Source organism: Ylistrum balloti, unplaced genomic scaffold (assembly GCF_031769215.1).
Source record: "Ylistrum balloti isolate Yb309-2 unplaced genomic scaffold, AGI_CSIRO_Ybal_v1 Utg370138, whole genome shotgun sequence".
Taxonomy (NCBI): Eukaryota; Metazoa; Mollusca; class Bivalvia; order Pectinida; family Pectinidae; genus Ylistrum; species Ylistrum balloti.
Genome location: NW_026782146.1, coordinates 668,508 through 685,824, shown reverse-complemented (window position 1 = coordinate 685,824; position 17,317 = coordinate 668,508). Strand labels below are relative to the sequence as shown.

At 36.1% G+C, this 17,317-nt stretch overlaps 1 protein-coding gene across 2 annotated transcripts in view; it reads right to left on the bottom strand.

The window, feature by feature from the left end:
• Positions 1 to 2,016: 2,016 nt before the first annotated feature.
• LOC132550680 (unconventional myosin-Id-like) overlaps positions 2,017 to 17,317 on the bottom strand; it is a 54,161-nt gene continuing 38,860 nt past the window's right edge. Inside the window, exons 17-23 of one of the 2 annotated variants that reach the window (XM_060214771.1) lie at positions 14,866 to 14,967; positions 13,548 to 13,692; positions 12,368 to 12,385; positions 6,979 to 7,080; positions 6,526 to 6,642; positions 6,075 to 6,223; positions 2,017 to 5,908 (exon numbers count right to left, since the gene is read on the bottom strand). In XM_060214771.1, the coding sequence (XP_060070754.1) occupies positions 5,752 to 5,908; positions 6,075 to 6,223; positions 6,526 to 6,642; positions 6,979 to 7,080; positions 12,368 to 12,385; positions 13,548 to 13,692; positions 14,866 to 14,967 (790 nt within the window). In that variant the 3' untranslated portion in view covers positions 2,017 to 5,751. The remainder of the gene's footprint in view (positions 5,909 to 6,074; positions 6,224 to 6,525; positions 6,643 to 6,978; positions 7,081 to 12,367; positions 12,386 to 13,547; positions 13,693 to 14,865; positions 14,968 to 17,317) is intronic. The other variant, XM_060214772.1, reaches the window with a different exon arrangement.

Genomic DNA, 17,317 nt, shown 5'->3' with positions numbered 1-17,317 from the left:
TGGGCAGCACCGTACTTGTCCGACACTTTTCGGACAACACCGTTCTCGCCCGACAAATTATCCCAACACAGACCTACATGTGTAACTAGTCTTTTCTGTGTACTTGTCCTTAATATCTATATCGATAGTTCAACCAAAATAGTTGAAAAATAAAGGATTTTAAAATATCACGTTTCTAAATTCAAGACATAATCTTACATCTAAACGATAAAAGTTGATTATTTCGAAAGTCTTTCTCTTACATACATGTACAGATCTATGTAAACATGTACAAGCTGTATTAGTAATGATGTGTAACTTTTAACCATAGACATATAAAACAGATTTATACGTCCCTGCTTTTAAAGGATGTTTTCTTATAGTCAATAATTTCAGGATCAACCAGAGAACGCCTATAATTTACATCAACATCTATATTAATGTGAATTATTCACCACAGCTTCAATAAACTTAATTAAACGTCCATATGATTACTAATGAAAAAGAAAGAGAGCAGGACATGATGTCCAAAGTGCCTGTATCACTCACCTGGCCTTGGCTAGAACTGCTTTATCTACACAGAAGAAATTCTGAAGGGTTATATAGATGTCCCCACCCCTCAACCCCGAGAGGGTCAGCCAAACAATTTATACAAGCCTTCACCACAGGATGCTTTAGACTAAATTTAGATAGAATCCTGCCATTCCTATAGAAGGATTTTGAAGAATTGCTTTGTTTCACCTCCTTTCCCCAAAAATGTTCCCGGCCAAATTGGTCAAAGTCAGTCCAGTCGTTAGCATTAGTAGATAATGGCAGAAAAAATGAAGGGAGGACACTGCAGTATGCCATCTGACCTAACCCTTCAGGCTTGGGTCCAGGTGAGCTAAAAATGATGTGGATACATAGTGGGTATGTCTGGTCACACCCCTGTACCAGGGACACAGCTAGACTAGTATGTATGTAGATACATAGTGGGTATGTCTGGTTACCATGAACACAGCTAGAATAGTATGTATGTGGATACATAGTGGGTATGTCTGGTTACACCCCTGTACCAGGGACACAGCTAGACTAGTATTTATGTGGATACATAGTGGGTATGTCTGGTTACACCCCTGTACCAGGGACACAGCCAGGCTAGTATGTATGTAGATACATAGTGGGTATGTCTGGTTACCATGGACACAGCTAGACTAGTATATATGTAGATACATAGTGGGTATGTCTGGTTATACCCCTGTACCAGGGACACAGCTAGACTAGTATGTATGTAGATACATAGTGGGTATGCCTGGTTACACCCCTGTACCAGGGACACAGCCAGGCTAGTATGTATGTGGATACATAGTGGGTATGTCTGGTTACACCCCTGTACCAGGGACACAGCTAGACTAGTATGTATGTAGATACATAGTGGGTATGTCTGGTTACACCCCTGTACCAGGGACACAGCTAGACTAGTATGTATGTAGATACATAGTGGGTATGTCTGGTTACCAGGGACACAGCCAGGCTAGTATGTATGTGGATACATAGTGGGCATGTCTGGTTACCATAGACACAGCTAGACTAGTATGTATGTAGATACATAGTGGGTATGCCTGGTTACCAGGGACACAGCTAGACCAGTATGTATGTAGATACATAGTGGGTATGCCTGGTTACCATGGACACAGCTAGACTAGTATGTATGTAGATACATAGTGGGTATGTCTGGTTACCATGGACATGGCTAGACTAGTATGTATGTTGGTGTATTGTTGAATATTATATACAATAGACAAGTAGCTGAGGGTCACTGCTTACATGCCTGTGAGGGGACCTAGGTATTCTCTGCTGGACTGATTTTTGCAACCTGACATCATTTTGGCTGCCAAAACCTACATCTCCACCTGACAAACGTATAACGTGCTACTTCAGTCTTCCGTGCGCTTGTAGAGATGTATCAGTATTTACTTAACTGCATCATTTTTTCTAGACTAAATGTGAAATCATGGCAAATCCCTTTAATTACAACAAAACAACTTGTCTGTTTTTAAATAAATTTAATAATGAATGTATATAGGTATACATATTGTCAATGAATAACATTGCAAAAAAAATCAATAGATCACTTTTAAACAAAGTAGAAATGTATGCAATATTAACATACGTTTTATAAAGTTGTGAAAAAAGCTTAAGAAAACAGCAGATTTCCCTTAACCAATTAAAAAAAACTCCTGTAACAGATCTTTCATTGAAAATTCAACCATTGAGACAACAAAACGGGAAAATAGCACTTCAGGTGAATTGAACATTCTCACACGGATTCATAAGAGCAGTAAGAACACAGTCTTCACATAGAAACAAATTCCTACGAGGAAAATAGAAATTTTACCAGCTCTCTGTAATTCTACAGGAAACGTTTGTCTCCATGCTAAATTTAATTATAGATACAAATATTGAATATTGAAATGCAAATATCTGTTGAAATGCAACAACTACATTATAAAAAAGATTGATCTCTTTCATCAGTGGTCTAATTTCCTGTTTATCTCCCATCAGAACGCCTCCATCTTTGTCACCAAAATTTTCCATTTGTTTTACACATCTCAATATATACACATAATTTCCACTACCTCATATAAACAGCAACAATTAAGAACTTGTTACAAAACTTCTAGGATCAAAATATAAGTCTGAGCTTCTGTCATGTGCCACAAAACGTCCAACTATGATAATTTCGGAGCAGTCCTACTGTTAAAGTACTAATGATGGAAGTTTGTTGGTTGAAATGCACGTCATATGGAATTTTGTCCTTTTCTCCATGGTAATTTTTCAGCAAAATATTAATTTTATTGTGAGTTAATCACTCCTGATTTTTTGACTATAATGACAATTCTCTCCAAGTGATCGCAGTGTTGTTGGAAATATATTCGGACAGGTATCGACCTCCAGAGCTGAAACACGACACTTATATTTCATGTAGAGATTTTGATCCATGATTCACAAAGGAGAGTTAGGAACAGACTTCCACAGGTTTCATAGTTAGGTAGAATTGTTTCGATTGTCAATTTTCAAGATATTCTCAACGGAAATATTTCCAGTTTATTCATTTCACCAACAAAAAAAACATCCATTTGAAAGTTTTCTTTGATCAGCTGGACAATCAAGGGAAAAAACATGCAAACAAAAGGATTTCACTCTCCATCAACTAAAAATAGTTCTTCAATCACAAGAAAAATTTTATAAATACATGTCAGTAATTTTATTAATAGTGATAATGTTGTGATAGTATATCATAAGCCAATAATAGAGCCACATTCATGCATATTCATATACCATATATATCAATACGTTACTTTGTTCATACTTACAAAAATAGACATAGTTAAGGGATATTCACCATCAACAGGGCCATGTTGTTTGATGGTAAACTGTTTTTACAAGCCTTTAACCAAGATTTTACAAAATGCAAGCTTTGGAAAATATAATGTAAATTTAAAGTAGCTCTAAAAATGTCTTTGTAAGGGAAATTGAAATGAAACATCTCAAAAGAGACTGACCATTAGGCCATCTTCGGATTCTTCAGGCCATTTTTTTGTAACAATTTACCATATCAATGACTACACATTCCACCAAAAATGCTTAAGATGAAACGCTCGCAACATTTTTTCCACATGGTAATGAGCTTGGATCTGTCTGGTCCCCCATCTTTACAGCATATTCTTAAGATCACAAAAGGAAATTTTGCACAAAAATAAAATGTAAATGTTTTAATATTATCACAATTTTTTATCCCAGTGTTTCACAATTTAAAGGCACAACATGTGATTTCTCAGTAAATTTATTTCAATATACTAACAAACAACAAATCTAAAACATAACCTGGCCAGAAAATTTATCAGGAAAATTTCAAACTTCAGAATGTGCAGGTATCACACAAATAACACATAGGTGACTGGAGTTTGATTTACTGGACAATGAAAGTATGTTGGTCACGTGTTCAACAAGAGGATTTTCCCTAGGGACACTGTTCCCTCCCAGTCCTTTCCATGCTTCTATCTGAGCCAGCAAGAGTTTTCAATTTAAGCTGTCAGCTTGGTTTGTAGTGAAATAAATATTACTAAATAAAGTTTATATATGTAGAAATATTATTTTTAACGCTTACAAGACCTTTTAACGTGTACAAGACCGTCATTCTCAACAATTATATAAAAATTTCACATTTTTACTACTTGCTGTTATCAGAACCTATCAGAATCCACTTTCTGAAAGTTTTCCAACAGAATATTTTATTTCATAGCCATCGTTTGAAATCACAACTGGGATTTAAGTTTTTGTTGGTATACAAATTTAACAGGCACTACATACGTATGGATGGATATGTCTGTCATAATTATCAGGATACAAAAACCTCTCACACAACTTGATTATACTTCTATACCATAAAAAAATATCAACATACATGTATATAGGTAAGGTTGAACACATTTATGTTTTCATTAAAAAAAAATCTAAGATGAGAGTGTCCTCTAAACGATGAAAAAAAAATTTAAATTCAATTTAACCTCAAGTCCTCCTATAGAGATCACAATCCCCTTATCAATTGTTCAGTCTCTACAGACTATTCAAAAAACAATTTTCCTGATAAAGTAAATTTGTTGTGGGTAAAATAGCCATTCTGTATAAGAAATATGCCAAATCCTTCTTTCCTTCAAATGATTTATTTAAACAGGAGGAAAAAATAATTAGCATAAGAATTTTTCCTGGGCCTATATAGGGGGAAAACACCCATACATATATCAGTCCGTATCCTTTTAAACAGTAAAATATTTTCTGAGGTTTTAATTCTCTGTTATAATGTTTGCTGGACATTTCATTTTGAGCTATCTTTATAAACTGCAAAAAGCATGAAATTAAATCCCCTTGAATATTAGCAAGTCAACAGTATCACAAATGAAACCCTTGTTTCCCATTCTGTACCATGACATGTGACCAAGCAATAGAGATTATTATTGATTTTGTTAAAACACACTGGCACCACTGTTTTCCAGAGTTAAACCACATACTGCACCAGATATAACAAAACAAAAATCAAAAGTTCAATCTTGATATCGATTTATAATAAATAAAACAAACAATTTCACTTTTATGTATTATCAAATTGAATACAAAGTTTTATAAAGAATAATATGTCCTAACAAAGATTCATAAAAACAATGTGTTCTATCAAAAATGTACACATCTTCTAACAAAGCTACACCCATGTACAAGACACAGATCTTCCAACTGTAGTACCAGCTTAAAACATATTGGCAAGATACTTAAATGTACATATATTGCCATATTTTCAATTCAAAATAGTCAATCTGTAGATCTGTTATATACTTTTGTCAGACCAAAGCTTTGATCACCGATATATCTCCATTTTACAATTTTAGACAAAAACTTAGTGCTAAGTAGCAGATGAAAGACATATCTTTAATATGTCAACTGTTGAACACAAATGTTTTTTTTGTTTTTTAGAATACTGAATCTTGATCATAAACCAGGATCTTTGCTCTATCAGGACTTATTTACGTTTTAGTTTACCTATAAACATTGTCCTTAAGAATAAGTGAAAGCAAGCATCCTATACATCCATTGGGTAATGACCAGTTTATTTTATACATCTAAACATTGGTAAACAAACATTATACATTCTTAAATAGAATTTATGAATATCTAGGAGTGTGAAAAATATCACAGTTTATCTGAAAGCCATGAAAATCTGACTGTTAATTGAGACTTTTAAGCTTCCGGCCAGTGTAGGGCTAGGTCAGCGCCCTCTTTACGAAACATTGGTGTACTGGTAGCAGCAGCTGGTCGTATTGCTACCTGACGTCTCTTGTTTCCCAACATGCATGAGATGGGTTTGGATATGGTAACCTTTAGTTCTTTGCCTTTCCTGATGAAAACAAATTATAAAAAAATTTCAAACTATACTGTCAACACTTGAAATCAAGCTATATTTTCAACACTTATAATCTTAAGGTACGAAATTACAGCAAATATTTTAAAGTTCCACATCTCAGATATTTCTCAAAAACACAAAGAGCTTAGTATATACTCACAATTGCCAAAACCTGCAGAGTGTACCGACAAATTCGCCGACTCGTTCCTCCTTGCCTGGACTGGACAGACAGATGACCAGGTCATTTCCCCCATTAAGGTGAATGACCACCAGCTGGTCGGAGTCAGCGGTTATGCTTAGACCGGTGACCTTGAAAACAAGACAAGGATCAATTCTATACACATCCTCAATACTCAAAGGGTTACAATCACTTTCACTATTTGCACCACTGGAACATATGGTAAAACTGAAGTTTCTCATGAATGCAATAAAGAAATTCATTTATAATAACTGAATGTTGTTTTGTTACTTTAATAAAATAAAAATACACTCAGTTCTTAAAAGGGGGAAGATTTTCCAGGACTATAAATCTTAGATAACTCTATGGTAGGTATACAGTTAGACATGATAACTGTACAGGACACCGATCAGGTTCAGCAGTGAAGTCTTACATCAGCTGTTGGTATGCCTTTCTTCATGGGTTTAAACTTTTTATGAGGGTCCAGCTTATAGATAAACTTGTCTGTTACTGCTACTGCTCGCTCAGCCTGCTGGTTGTGCTTGTTTACCTGTTATAGGGGAAACAACTCTTATAAAACAGTATAACTACACCATATGATACAACTCATTGCACAAGAACAGAAAGTCTTGGTCAATATTTGTTCAGTCCTAAACTGCATATCTGAATATAATGATATCACACCCACTTGTGTTTAAATAATGATGTCCTACATTCATGTGTACCTAAACTTAATGATGTCACAACTTTGTATAAATAATGATGTCATACATTCTTGTGTACCTAAACTTAATGATGTCACACTGTTTATAGTTGATATTGTACAATCTTGACTGTTTACATGAACTTTTCTTGATATCATGTGATACACTGTAGGGTGCTTTACCTTCTTGACATAAGAGGAGAACAAAATCTTGGTGAAAGCATCATGAGTTTTGAGGGAATTCATCTTCGTTACAAAGTCTGCAGTGCTACTGTTGTCCTTTGTCTGAAATAAAAACCACTATTACACACAGAAGTTCTCAAAATTTTATATGTAACTGATTTTATCTCGTTAATTCAGAGTAGTACAATGTATTTGATCCGATTAAGCCATATTTGCTGTTATATCTTCTCAAACTCTGCCCATTCCATCAGACCGTCCAATTTCTAATTCTACAGTATAACACACTTAATCTGCATCAGTAAATCTAAGGAACAGTCCACATGTCACATGATAAAATGTTATTGATCAATAAACATCAACATTGGATCTATTTAACTCACCTGAGTTCAGTTATGAAACGTATACATACAACTTAAATTGTCTCACACTCCAAAATAAAAATAAGAATTTTCTCCTCACTGTCATATGAAACTGTATTCATTTTATCTCAGTTTTGTACAAATGATCATTTTAATTCCATAACAAAAAAAAAAAAATTTTCATATTTTTTCATAACTTTATGTTGAAAATATTATCAGCTGTAATTTTTCTAAATTCTTGGTAGATCACAAAAGATCATACATGCAAAGAGAAATTTGAAATAACAACTTTTATCTGAACAATTTTTTAGGCATGCCTTTTACCTGAACGATTTTTCAGACACGACTTTTATCTGAACGATGTTTTAGGCAAGCCTTCTACCTGAACGATTTTTCAGCCACTACTTTATCTGAACGTTGTTTTAGGCATGCCTTTTACCTCCACAACTATTTAGATACACCTTTTACCTAAACATTCTTTAAACATGCTTTTTACCTGGATCATCCTTTACCTGAACCATCTGTTAGACTGCCTTTTACCTGCATAAAACACCTTATACCCAAAACTTTACCGAACCCAATATTCCCTGCCAGAGAAGTAAAAAATCTAACACCATTATACCGACATGTGTTAATACTTCAATTCATGCACCATGACAAAATTTCATGAAAAATATTTATTTCAGACCTGAAAATAGTTCACATTTCTCATCATTTATAAAAACTTAATGTAATGAAAGTTTGTCTGAAAACTAATGTAAAAATAGAATGAAGCAAATTTTATCAACAGAAACATTGAAAAATAAATTGTCACAATGTTTAAATTAAGATTTCTTGTACAGTAATAGATTCAGGAAATATCTGCAATCAAAGTACCAGTCAATAATAGTGACCCACTGTCCGTGTCAGTCTGCAGTCAACGTACCAGTCAATAATACTGACCACTGTCCGTGTCTGTCTGCAATCAAAGTACCAGTTAATAATACTGACCCACTGTCCATGCCAGTCTGCAGTCAACGTACCAGGCAATAATACTGACCTATTGTCTGTGTCGGTCTACAGTCAATGTACCAGTTAATAATACTGACCCATTGTCCGTTCTTTTAAACGTACCAGTCAATGATACTGACCCACTGTCCATTACTGGTCTACAGTCAACGTACCAGTCAATAATACTGAGTTACTGTCCGTTACTGGTCTATAGTCAACGTACCAGTCAATAATACTGACCACTGTCCGTGTCAGTCTACAGCCAACGTACCAGTCAATAATACTGACCACTGTCCGTTACTGGTCTGCAGTCAACGTACCAGTCAATAATAATGACCACTGTCCGTGTCAGTCTACAGCCAACGTACCAGTCAATAATAGAAACCCACTGTCCGTGTCGGTCTGCAGTCTACGTACCAGTCAATAATACTGACCACTGTCCGTGTCAGTCTACAGCCAACGTACCAGTCAATAATAGAAACCCACTGTCCGTGTCAGTCTACAGCCAACGTACCAGTCAATAATAGAAACCCACTGTCCGTGTCTGTCTGCAGTCAACGTACCAGTCAATAATACTGACCCACTGTTCGTTACTGGTCTGCAGTCAACGTACCAGTCAATAATACTGACCACTGTCCATGCCAGTCTACAGCCAACGTACCAGTCAATAATAGAAACCCACTGTCCGTGTCTGTCTGCAGTCAACGTACCAGTCAATAATACTGACCCACTGTTCGTTACTGGTCTGCAGTCAACGTACCAGTCAATAATACTGCCCACTGTCCGTGCCAGTCTGCAGTCAACGTACAAGTTAATAGTACTGAGCCACTGTCTGTTTTGGTCTACAGTCTACGTACCAGTCAATACTCCTGAGCCACTGTCCGTGCTGGTCTGCAGTCAACGTACCAGTCAATAATACTGACCACTGTCCGTGCCTGTCTGCAGTCAACGTACCAGTCAATAATACTGACCACTGTTCGTGCCTGTCAGCAGTCAAGGTACCAGTCAATAATACTGACCCACTGTTCGTGTCCGTCTGCAGTCTACGTACCAGTCAATAATACTGACCACTGTCCATGCCAGTCTGCAGTCAACGTAGAAGTGAATAGTACTGAGTCACTGTCCGTGTCTGTCAGCAGTCAACATACCAGTCAATAATACTGCCCACTGTCCGTGTCTGTCATAATACTGACCCACTGTCCGTGTCTGTCAGCAGTCTACGTACCAGTCAATAATACTGACCACTGTCCGTGTCTGTCAGCAGTCAAGGTACCAGTCAATAATACTGACCACTGTCCGTGTCTGTCAGCAGTCAACATACCAGTCAATAATACTGACCACTGTCCGTGCCTGTCAGCAGTCAAGGTACCAGTCAATAATACTGACCACTGTCCGTGTCTGTCAGCAGTCTATGTACCAGTCAATAATACTGACCCACTGTGCCATATAACATGGCTGTTTTTTACAGGGGTTAGTCAGAATTAAGGATGCTAAATCTGAACAAGGGAAGCAATGTGTACTTTTACAATTTCCAAGCATTTAAAAGAGAAAAAAAATAGTGATTTTCGCTGAAAGTCTTAACATCCATCCCATATTTTTCATTTTTTTTGACAATTAATATACTTTGAGGCTAATCTTTATTATTATGTAGCGGCCTGAAGGCTCTACTTGACAAATGTGGTCCTATTTACTTATATAATGACAGAATTGTCTGACTTGTGTACTGATGATCATTGTGTTAATCACAAACTGGAGTTAGGTTACTATTCTTCTAAATAATTCAGGATTTGGAAAAATGATAAAACTTCAAACAAATCCTGATTTTATCAGATCATTATTGTCTAATCTTTCATCGTTTAAAAGTGAGAAATATATGGGATAGATTACAAGGTCATTGTAAGAGTTTTAAAATCAGATAACTATCGTGTGTAAACAAAACAAGCAGTGACAAGAATTGGAAACCAAAATGTTAGCTAGACAGTATAATTGTTTTACCTGGTTATCTATATCACAAAGTTCTATACTTTAAGCTAGCTTGTATATGTCATAGTAAAAATATAGTAATATATTGTTCTTTATCAATCACAGATTTTCAGAATATACCTAGTTGGTTGAGACCCAACATTCTCTAAATTTTGTCCTGTTTCATGTGTACACTTAACATGATACTGTAAACTAGCTTCCTTTGTGGCTAATGACTTTTTCAGCAATACAACAAGTTTGTGGCAATATGACTATTGTAAATATGGTACATATTATCCTGATGAACAAGCATACAAAGTACTGCTGAAGCAATACATGTCCCAAACTGGTCCCCAAAAGCTATCAAACTGTAATGATTTATAAATTTGCTAAAAACAGAAACATTGACCTTTAATTTCTACCAACAACCCTGAAACAAGATGTAGTACAAGATAATTTGATGTAATATAAGTTTGTAAAGTTTGATGAGAATCCCTCAGGGAATCAAGCCATTAGATCTCTGATAATGATTTCTTAAGATGTTAAGTGACCTTGACCCTGACTCAAAATACATTAAACTTGAACATGTCCAAGATAAGTTGATGTTTAATAAGTTTGTGAAGTTTGATGAGAATCCATCGGGGAATGAAGGCACTAGAGTGCTGAAAAATTTTCACAGACACAGGGATAAATGGATGGACAGACACAAGGACAGATGGACAGACATAAGGACAGAGGGATGGAGAAGAAATCTATTATAGTCCATCCTGATTTCACTGTCAAGGGACTAATAAACTAACTTCAAAATTCATTATGTGTTGCATGCTTCTGTTTTGATAGCAATGTGAAGGTCATTCAGAATTATTTAAAAGCTTGTACAACTTTCTATACAGGTGACACTGTCCTTATACTCAAACACACTAGCGATCTCCATCTGATAGTTATCACTAAATCTTTCCTGACACTAAACAACAGAACCAAACACACTACATATATATATAGCTCTATGTACTGTACATGAATATTCATGACATACTACACACAATATAAATAATCATGTTTATTAATAAACAAATTCTTATCATTACTATGAAGTACATTTTATTATTTTTAATTTGAAGTCAGTAATTTTTGTGATTGTGGCTCCATCACCAAAAATCGTGAGAGTAAATTGAACAGAAAAGAAATTAAGAGATGTGTATTTTTTTTTAACCAGTTAATTTGAACTGATTTGGCTCCCTGGGCAATTCAGTATAACTTTTGTTTCACTTCGATATATCCGAAACATCATTTTTTTAATGTCAAATTGAAAAAAAAATTTGCATTGCAAATATATTACATTCAACCTTCTATGTTTTTACTTTGAAAATGAGACCACTTTAAGCTGTAAGTCTGGCACAATACTTGCAGACAAACTTCTATATGTTCTTAAACTATGATTTAAATATACAAGGCAATCTACTGTATATAACAGCCTACATCTACACACTAAAACCTAAACATTTTAGTGATCACCAGACAAAGAGTAGGGTAGGATTTTGTGACGTCATTGTTTAGAAATCCAAGCAATCTTAGACAATAATAGTGCTTAGCAGAATAAAAATACTGTTTGTCTTTCTTCTGTGGACGAGTCATATCTATTACACTGTATCATCAATTATGTAATACATTACAATACTGTAAAATCACTCATTTTTGTCGGATTTTATTTTCCACGATTTTGTGGTTACTCTAAATCCATGAATTTATTAATCCAGAAAGTAATAAATGGATGAAAGTTGACAGGGATTAAAGTTAAAAATAAAAAGTAAATGAAAATGTATATTTTTGGAAAAACACAAAATTTGCCCCATGAAAACTAATGATTTTAAAAGATTATTAGAATTATTATGATTGTGTGTGTTTAGATTTCTTATTCCCCCTTTTTTTTGTAAAAAGGTATACAAATCTTAGAATTTACTGATTGGTTGAATGTTTAGGTTCTTAAGTGATACTCATTCCATCCACATAAAAAAAACAAACAGGGAGATATAAAAAGTAAGGCGTTGCCCTGGACAGCAGCAAGCTAATACTTATACCTGGGACACTTCAGGCGCCTGTCAGATAAAGGGAAGAAACTCCAGTACAACAACTCATGCAGATTGTGTAAATTACAAAAGGATATAGATTACTAAAACCCTGAATCAGAGAGTTTAAATCTTATTTCCAGATAAACAATATCTTATCAGTGATAAAAATTCTGTCAATTTATTTCTCATTTCCCCCGTCCCCCTCCCGCAGAATTTAGAATGTTTATTTAGAATGACCAGAAGTCACACATCTTTTGCTATACCATATTATATTTATGATTATAGATAAAATATTTTAATACCAGATCAGGCACAACATTAACAATATACAGTTAACATGTCTGTTATACTATGAGATCAAGTAGAAAGCCAGGGTTTAAGATATAACAAATAATACACTTAAAAATAAACAAAACCGAAGCAAGCACAGACTCACATAAAACTCCCCCCCCCCCCCCCCCTTTACCTTCTTGTTTATTTATCATTATTGTCTGCTGAAAGGCTGGAAGCCATAATAGTGGACATAAAACCCATTAAATCAATCTTCATGTTTTTTACTCAATCTGTCTGGAGGATAATGAAACATCTTTTACTTTACTTATTCATTTCACTGCTGGTCAAGTTTGGCCTCTGGCCCTTTAACCTTGACCACCAAAATATTATCAGGTGTAGACCTTCTTCTTGTTTTACTGTGAATATGAATGAAGTTTATATGTCCAGGGGTTCATGAGATATCTTATACACAAGGTTTTCATTTCATGAGTGGTCAAGGGTGACCTTTGACCTTTACCAATGACCATCAAATGATAATCATCAGGTATAAAATATAATGCTATGGTGTGAATATGAAAGAAATTTGTTCAAGGCTTCATAAGGTATTTGAAAAAGCTTTGCATGCACACACTGATATACAGCTGCACTCACACACAGGAGCAGTGAAAAAGTAATTCCTATATAAACCCCTATTTACTATGTGTGGGGTACATAAATACACTTTTGATAATACATCTTCAAAGTCCAAGGGTTCTGCTTTCAAATTTGAAGATGTTGATATGCTTGTGGTAACAACATGAAACACACAGATTTACACCCAAAACCAGTGGGAAAAAAATGAAATTATTATTTTTTCACAACTTGAATGACATTCAACATCTACACAACTAGTGTGTCTAACCCTAATAATACTTACAGATGAAAGATAGTTGGCCTCCCACTTCCTGCGGTATCCCCAGTCTGACCTTTGTCCTCTGAGAACATCCTGTGCTGTGACCTTGAGTCTTAGTACAGGCCATTCTGACTTAGGCTGATTTCTGAGAATCATGTGTGCACGCCACCTATACAACATAAACATGCACTCTATATATCATACACACGCCCTCTATACATCATAAACACGCGCTCTATACATCATAAACATGTCCTCTATACATCATATACACGCCCCCTATACATCATAAACACGCCCTCTATACATCATACACACGCCCTCTATACATCATAAACACGCCCCCTATACATCATAAACACGCCCCCTATACATCATAAACACGCCCTCTATACATCATCAATATGCCCTCTATACATCATCAATAGGTCCTCTATACATCAAAAACATGCCCTCTACACATCATAAACATGCCCTCTATACATCATAAACATGTCCTCTATACATCATATACACGCCCCCTATACATCATAAACACGCCCTCTATACATCATACACACGCCCTCTATACATCATAAACACACCCCCTATACATCATAAACACGCCCTCTATACATCATCAATATGCCCTCTATACATCATCAATAGGTCCTCTATACATCAAAAACATGCCCTCTACACATCATAAACATGCCCTCTATACATCATAAACATGCCCTCTATACATCATAAACACGCCCTCTTTACATCATAAACATACCCTCTATACATCATAAACACGCCCTCTATACATCATACACATGCCCTCTATACATCATAAGCATGCCCTCTATACATCATAAACATGTCCTCTATACATCATAAACATGCCCTCTATACATCATAAACATGCCCTCTATACATCATACACATGACACCTATACATCATAAACATGCCCTCTATACATCATAAACATGCCCTCTATACATCATACACATGACACCTATACATCATACACATGACACCTATACATCATACACATGACACCTATACATCATACACATGACACCTATACATCATACACATGACACCTATACATCATAAACATGCCCTTTATACATCATAAACACTTCCTCTCAAAGTTACACCTGGAAATTACTGACGAGTTAAAAATGTAGGCTAGATATCTAATTTTGTTCTACATTAATTGGATATTACCAGCTATGCTGTACCAGTTTAAAAATAATCAGTTGGCAGGTATATGTGTATTAACAAGGCTGCTTTAATCCACAAAGAATCTATGAGAAACCATCATTTCATCCATTTCACTGGTATTTCATTAATAGGAGAGATCTCACTCACCGTCCATGGGTCTGTTGTAACATGGCCACCATACCTTCCAGTACGGACGGCGGCTTCGGCCACTGTATGGACTTCCCGAAGTCCTTCATTTTACGGACATTCCTAGGAGCGACAAAATCAACAAACACTACATTCTTGTCACTAACAGTAAATCACTGAAGTCACATCAGGTTGTTGTCAAAACAATTGCTCTTTTAACAGGACAAACTTTAGTAACATAAGATTTGTACATAATAAATGAAATAATTACACTGTACCACAACAAAGCTGTATAATATAAGTAAACAGTAACCCTGAAGGTCAGTATCTACTGGTCAAAATACTATTGGACACTTAAAAGGCATTATTGGGCAAAAACCAAATAATTCAGAGCTTGTTATACAAAAAGAACATTTGAGAGTGATTACAATGTCTGATGGAGACTATCCCGTAATGGTTTAAGAGAATTTGAGAGCGGTTACTACAAGGTGACTAATGGAGACTTACCTGAAGTGGTTTAAGAGAATTTGAGAGCGGTTACTACAAGGTGACTAATGGAGACTTACCTGAAGTGGTTTAAGAGAATTTGAGAGCAGTTACTACAAGGTGACTAATGGAGACTTACCTGAAGTGGTTTAAGAGAATTTGAGAGCGGTTACAACAAGGTGACTAATGGAGACTTACCTGAAGTGGTTTAAGAGAATTTGAGAGCGGTTACTACAAGGTGACTAATGGAGACTTACCTGAAGTGCTTTAAGAGAATTTGAGAGCGGTTACTACAAGGTGACTAATGGAGACTTACCTGAAGTGGTTTAAGAGAATTTGAGAGTGGTTACGACAAGGTGACTAATGGAGACTTACCTGAAGTGGTTTAAGAGAATTTGAGACCAGTTACCACAAGGTGACTAATGGAGACTTACCTGAAGTGGTTTAAGAGAATTTGAGAGCGGTTATCACAAGGTGATTAATGGAGACTTGCCTGAAGTGGTTTAAGAGAATTTCCGAGTATTTACCACAAGGTGACTAATGGAGACTTACCTGAAGTGGTTTAAGAGAATATGAGAGCGGTTACCACAAGGTGACTAATGGAGACTTACCTGAAGTGGTTTAAGAGAATTTGAGAGCAGTTAACACAAGGTGAGTAACGGAGACTATCCCGAAGTGGTTTAAGAGAATATGAGAGAGGTTACCACAAGGTGACTAATGGAGACTTACCTGAAGTGGTTTAAGAGAATATGAGAGCGGTTACCACAAGGTGACTAATGGAGACTTACCTGAAGTGGTTTAAGAGAATATGAGAGCGGCTACTACAAGGTGACTAATGGGGACTTGCCTGAAGTGGTTTAAGAGAACTTGAGAGCGGTTACTACAAGGTGACTAATGGGGACTTGCCTGAAGTGGTTTAAGAGAACTTGAGAGCGGTTACTACAAGGTGACTAATGGGGACTTACCTGAAGTGGTTGAAGAGAATTTCTGAGTATTTACCACAAGGTGACTAATGGAGACTAACCTGAAGTGGTTTAAGAGAATTTGAGAGTGGTTAACACAAAGTGAGTAATGGAGACTATCCCGAAGTGGTTTAAGAGAATATGAGACAGGTTACCACAAGGTGAGTAATGGAGACTTGCCTGAAGTGGTTTAAGAGAATATGAGAGCGGTTACCACAAGGTGACTAATGGAGACTTACCTGAAGTGGTTTAAGAGAATATGAGAGCGGTTACCACAAGGTGACTAATGGAGACTTACCTGAAGTGGTTTAAGAGAATATGAGAGCGGCTACTACAAGGTGACTAATGGAGACTTACCTGAAGTGGTTGAAGAGAATATGAGAGTGGCTACTATAAGGTGACTAATGGAGACTTGCCTGAAGTGGTTGAAGAGAATTTCCGAGTATTTACCACAAGGTGACTAATGGAGACTAACCTGAAGTGGTTTAAGAGAATTTGAGAAGTTACTAAAAGGTGACTAATGGAGACTTACCTGAAGTGGTTTAAGAGAATTTGAGAGCAGTTACTACAAGGTGACTAATGGAGACTTACCTGAAGTGGTTTAAGAGAATATGAGAGTGGCTACTACAAGGTGACTAATGGGGACTTGCCTGAAGTGGTTTAAGAGAACTTGAGAGCGGTTACTACAAGGTGACTAATGGGGACTTACCTGAAGTGGTTGAAGAGAATTTCCGAGTATTTACCACAAGGTGACTAATGGAGACTAACCTGAAGTGGTTTAAGAGAATTTGAGAGTGGTTAACACAAGGTGAGTAATGGAGACTATCCCGAAGTGGTTTAAGAGAATATGAGACAGGTTACCACAAGGTGAGTAATGGAGACTTGCCTGAAGTGGTTTAAGAGAATATAAGAGCGGTTACCACAAGGTGACTAATGGAGACTTACCTGAAGTGGTTTAAGAGAATATGAGAGCGGTTACCACAAGGTGACTAATGGAGACTTACCTGAAGTGGTTTAAGAGAATA